At 45.6% G+C, this 5,869-nt stretch overlaps 1 protein-coding gene across 1 annotated transcript; it reads left to right on the top strand.

Annotated features, from left to right (window-relative positions):
- Positions 1 to 377: 377 nt before the first annotated feature.
- Positions 378 to 5,549, top strand: LOC144510927 (transcription factor SOX-8-like). The gene is made up of 3 exons (XM_078240984.1): positions 378 to 517; positions 1,050 to 1,306; positions 3,474 to 5,549. The coding sequence occupies exons 1-3, from the start codon at positions 378 to 380 to the stop codon at positions 4,199 to 4,201; spliced, it is 1,125 nt and encodes a 374-aa protein (XP_078097110.1). The 3' UTR covers positions 4,202 to 5,549.
- The last annotated feature ends 320 nt before the right edge of the window (positions 5,550 to 5,869 follow it).

Here is a 5,869-nt window from a genome sequence, read left to right as displayed (position 1 = left end):
GGAGGGGGAGGGTGAAGGATTGTCCTCCTCGTTAATGTAGCATTTCCCTAGAAATAGCGATCACAGTTTCTAGCTTCACGGAGACATTTGCCAAGCCACAGCGAGTCAGGATCAAAGCGCTCGGTTATTTTATTCGTAGCCCATGTCATGTCGGATGAACATTCACTTCATTCTGAATCTGTTCAGATTTGACTGAACTCTCGGTGTTTTACACACGGGTTATGCGGGGGAGCTTTGAGAAATCGGTTCCAAGTGGCCAAATTGTTGGACGGTTTTCAAAACGGAGGAGTTTCTAGTCGGGTTATAATTGCTGGAATGGGTTGGGTGGGCTTTGGCGCGGTTTTGCCCCTCTCTGGCTCGAGGGCAAATTCAATGCGATGAGCATTGGAGTCCCAGACCCCAACCGTGACTCTGAGAGGGAGCCGCCCGGCTCTTCTCCAGGGCTGGCAGTAGATATCCATAACCCCCGCTTCCATTTCGCTTCTGTCCTCCTCTGTGATTCGGAGGCAGCCATCTGGTAGTGCTTAGCTCATTAAATAATACTCATTACATCCTGGGATTGAAGTCGGATTGAGGACATTGCAGTTTTACCCTGTTTTTAAAAAAATTTGAGTTTAAATCTGGAAGCAAGACCCTGCCGGTGACTTGATCTCTTTATTAAGACCAGGTTACATATTTGAGTGCCCCCCCCCCCCCCCCCCGACCACACAAGTGCTTCTTAGATTTGAATAAGGGCGGCTGTGCTTCCACAATCACCCCAATCCGTTTCTAAAACCTGGGATCTCTCACCAAACTCAGTGGAAGGCAATAGGGCATGGTTTGTTTAATTGGAGGGTTAGTGAGAACTGACTCTCTGGACAGTAAGGCTGCAGATACCCTGCTTGTTTTATTCAATGGTAACTTTCCGAAGGGAATTGGATACTACTTGAATAGGAAAATGATGGGAGATGGTCGGGGAGCGGAATTAATTGAATGATTCTTTCATAGAGCCGCTTCTTTTAGGCTCGACATCTCTAAGTGTGGTCTGTCTTTTGAAAACAAAAATAAAGGTTGTTGAGTGAGAACGAGAAGCGACCCTTTGTGGAGGAGGCTGAACGGCTGAGGGTGCAGCACAAGAAGGACCATCCCGACTACAAGTACCAGCCCCGGCGGAGGAAGAGCGTGAAGAACGGGCAGGCGGACGCGGAGCAGGGCGCTGAGCAAAGCCACCTGCCCGTCAGCCAGCTGTACAAGGGCGGCCACCCCGGAGACAGCCTGCCCGGAGGGAGAGCGCTTCCCGATGGACACCACCCGTCTGAACACACAGGTGAGGGCGGACAGCAGGGGAAGTTTCCAGTGGGTGTAGTACGAGTTAGATGGGAGAAGGGCAGAATAGGACTAAACAAAAGAGGCAGAGAGCCATTTCAATTGGGGCAGCACGGTGGCACAGTGATTAGCACTGCTGCTTCACAGCGCCAGGGACCCGGGTTCGATTCCAGCCTCGGGTGACTGTGTGGAGTTTGCACGTGTTTGTGTGGGTTTCCTCTGGGTGCTCCGGTTTCCCCACACAGTCCAAAGATGTGTGGGTTAGGTTGTTTGGCCATGCTAAATTACCCCTTAGTGTCAGGGAGACTAGCAGGGTAGATATGTGGGGTTACAGGGATTACGTCTGGGTGGGATTGTGGTCGGTGCAGACTCGATGGGCCAAATGGCCTTCTTCTGCACTGTAGCGATTCTATGATTCTAATTAATTGTAATGCAGAAGGGCAGGGAATTCTGAACAAGACAGCGATAGAACTGCAATTACTTATATCAACCTAATTCCTTAAACCCAGGAATTTTAGCAGAACGACTAAGGTTTAAATTTGCTGTCTTGTGCTTGCACAGTAGCAGTTTTGAGGAGAGGTTCAGTTCATTTGCATTAAATTGAGATGTCCATTTTTTTAAAAGTGCTTAATTAAGGAGTGAGACCCTCTATTGCCCCAAAGTTCTGCTCCCTGTTTCAGTTGAGGTCTTGGTATTTGTCAGGTGCCAAAACATTCCTCCCTTCTTGGAACTGTGGCGGGTAAATGCACCAAGGACCAGCCAGTCCCTCAGAACTGTCAACCACAGGGGCAAAATGAAACGTTTCCACTTTTTAACCTATATTAATATCTGTGTAAAATGAACAAGGTTTGACAATTGGTTTGAGTCTTAAAACATTTCACAGAATTGGTAATAGTTTTCAAATGTACAGGGGACGCAGCATTTTCATTAGGTTAGGAGTTCAGGGATGTTGGATTAAAGAAAACCCAAAATGCTGGATAAACTCAGTAGGTTTTGGGGCGGCTCAGTAGCACAGTGGTTAGCACTGCTGCTTCACAGCTCCAGGGACCTGGGTTCGATTCCCGGCTTGGGTCACTGTCTGTGTGGAGTTTGCACATTCTCCCCGTGTCTGCGTGGGTTTCCTCCGGGTGCTCCGGTTTCCTCCCACAGTCCAAAGATGTGCGGGTTAGGTTGATTGGCCAGGTTAAATAAATTGCCCCTTAGAGTCCGGAGATGCGTAGGTTAGAGGGATTAGCGGGTAAATATGTGGGGGTAGGGCTTGGGTGGGATTGTGGTCGGTGCAGACTCGATGGGCCGAATGGCCTCCTTCTGCACTGTAGGGTTTCTATGATTTCTATGACGTCTGGCAGCCTCTGTGGAGAGAGAAACAGAGTTCACATTTCGAGTCCCTGTGACTCTTGAGAAATCAAGAGAGGGGGAAATGTGAGGGATTTTATACTGTTAGAGAGGGGGCGCAGTGGGAGGAGCAAAGTGAAAGGTCAGTGATTGGCGGGAGCTAGGAGAGATTGCAACAAAGATGTGTAGGGCACAAGACAGAGCAAGTGTTAAAGGCAGTGTGAAGAACTATGGAAGGTGCTGACAGAGAGGTACGATAGCAGGATGTGTTAATAGAACAAAGGTTGATGCTCAGAGTTGCTGGGAATGCTTTCCTCAGAGCAGAGAAGGTTAAATGGAGATTTAATAGAGGGAGGCAAAATAATGAAGGGTTTGGTTAGAGTAGAAAGGGAGGAAAAGTTTTCACTGACAACGGGCTTAAAGAAATTGGCTAAAGATTCAGAGGGATGAGGAGAACCTTTTGTTAACTTATGCTTTGAAATGTCCTGTATACAAGGGTGATGAATGCAAATTCAATAGTAATATTCAAAAGGGAAGTTCTTATACAGTTGAAGGTGGGGGAGGAATGCAAGGCTATAGGGAAAGAGCAGGAGAATGGGTATTAATTTTAAAAAGTTATTTATTAGTCATAAGTAGTCTTACGTTAACACTGCAATGAAGTTATTGTAAAAATCCCCTCACAATTGAATCAGTCTGATGAGGCATGATGGACCATACCACCTATTCCTGTACTATAAGTACTAAATTTTTGACACCCATGTTAGCCACAGTGTAATTGGTTTATTTTTGACCTCTTAAGTAAGGGCCTGTCTCTTTGTTTTGTTTTTAATCAGGCCATGCACAAGGGCCCCCAACACCACCCACCACCCCCAAAACCGACCTCCATGTAGGGAAGCATGAGCTGAAAAGGGAGGGGCGCCCCATGGCGGAGAATGGCCGCCAGAACATCGACTTCAGCAACGTGGACATCAGTGAGTTGAGCAGCGAGGTCATCAACAACATGGAGACCTTTGATGTCCACGAGTTTGACCAGTATCTACCACTGAATGGCCACGCAGTGCCTCTCTCGGCTGACCACAGCCATGGACCGAACCCAGCAGGCTCCTACAGTGCCGCCTACATAACCAGCAGCAGCCCAGCCCAAGTTGTCTGGAACCACAAGAGTGCCTCATCCTCTTCACCTTCATCATCAGTTTCCAGTGAACCAAGTCAGCAAAGGCCGCACATTAAGACCGAACAGCTCAGCCCAAGTCACTACAACGACCAACAGCATGGCTCTTCACCACAAACCGATTATAGCTCCTACAGTAACCAGGGTTGCTCGCCTGCCAGTGCTGCCACCGCTGCCTTTTCTGGCTCCCAGTGTGACTATTCAGATGTCCAGACCCCCAATTACTACAATCCTTATTCTGGCTACCCTTCGAGCATCTACCAGTACCCGTATTTCCATTCATCCCGTCGCCCTTACGCTTCGCCCCTCCTGAATACTCTGTCCATTCCTCCATCTCACAGTCCGACCAACTGGGACCAACCAGTCTACACGACCCTCACCAGGCCGTAGGAAGTCCTCGCCTGCCAGGAAAAGTGTTGGGTTGGGGGCAGGAGGGAAGTGGGGGGGGGGGGGGGGCGAAATGGGGTGTGGGTTGCGAGGAGTCGGGGGTAGTCGGGGAAACAGTGAACTCAAGAAACCTTGAGACTGATGCAGTCTTCCATGGCATTATGCACTAATGAAGGACTGAACAAGTGGAGCACTGTGCCATCCCAGTTTAAGTGCCTGCTGATTGAAAAGGTTGCCAATCCTGGCTTATGAAAACCACCACTTGCTTTTTTTTAGTTTCAACAAAAGAAGGAACACAAAGCTTTTGGTACGGACAGATTCCAGGTTGATTACAGACAAAAAAATAGGAATTTCTAAAATCCTCTGTGAGGACAAAGAATGCTGAAGTGAAATTGGTCAAATTCTGCAAACTGATTATTTCTTCCCCCAGTTTGTTTTATTGCTTGTGTTTGTGAAATGATATATTGCAAGTGTTGACGAGTTCTTCAGCATTGAAACATGTCATTTCTGAACCTTTAGAAAGTTGTTGAAATGTATATTTATCTTATGTTTTTTTTTCCCTCCGTTTATCTGGAATAAATCCAGCGGCAAAAAATATTGGACTTTCACATGGGATCAGGAATTTGCGTGTAACAATGGAGAGTGTGTCTTGAGGGAAAATGAGTCTGTTAACTTATTTCCCATGGGAAGAAATATAGTTCTTGATTCTGATTAATGTACCGACTGTTTTCTGAAATCAGAGCAGACGCTGTACTTTACTAAACATGTTACACGCTTTGGAATCATGTGTTTATCACCTTCGCTGAATTTCTGGAGAAAATGGTAACACTTTTCTAACAGAGCAGTTCTGAGAAAGTTTGCTCCTTTTCAACTTGGGCTTTTGGGGACCAGATATTTTAGCCAATAAGCTGTGAATCTTTTAATTCTCCTTCACAATAAAACTGCACCTATATTAACAAACGCTGTCCGATAAGTAGTGTAGTCTAATACTGTCTTTTGTTCTCCAGTTTTAATTGTATGCTGAGCATATGAACTCGTTTTCCATTTAAGCGCTAACTCGTGCCTTTAAATATTTGCAAAACTAAAAAAAAAATAATTTTTTAATGCTAATTTTTACTTCTATTTTTGGAAACGAAAGTGTTCATTTTGGCAAAGATATTCTTGGCGAATTCCTTTCTTTTTGCAAACCGTTTTCTGTATAAAGTTTGAAAAAAAATCAACTGTAACTTAACCATTCTGTGTTTGTTCTAGAAACTTCTGTTAGAGGAATGCAGAATAATTCCTGACTAAGCAATGTTAACTTTTGTACAGGTAAAATTTGTCAAAATTAAAAACAAAGCTTTTTACTGTATTTTGTTGGTCTATCTACTTTAAAAGAAAATAATTATGTTCCATATTTCTTAAAACAAAATATATATTGGACAGTAAAAGGGTTAAATCTGGAATGAGGGAATCTGACCCAAGATAATAATCAAAATGGTCAGTTTCTGGATTTATTGTGTCCACTGAAGGTCAATCTGAGGTCTAACATCTAAAGGCTCCAAGGGTGGCACAGTGGTTAGCACTGCTGCCTCATAGCGCCAGGGAGCCGGGTTCGATTCCTGGCATGGGTCACTGTCTGTGGGGAGTTTGTACGTTCTCCCCATGTCTACGTGGGTTTCCTCCAGGTGC

This window comes from Mustelus asterias, chromosome 23 (genome assembly GCF_964213995.1).
Source record: "Mustelus asterias chromosome 23, sMusAst1.hap1.1, whole genome shotgun sequence".
NCBI lineage: Eukaryota > Metazoa > Chordata > Chondrichthyes > Carcharhiniformes > Triakidae > Mustelus > Mustelus asterias.
The sequence above is the reverse complement of the archived record's forward strand: the minus strand, read 5'-3'. Positions and strand labels throughout refer to the sequence as shown.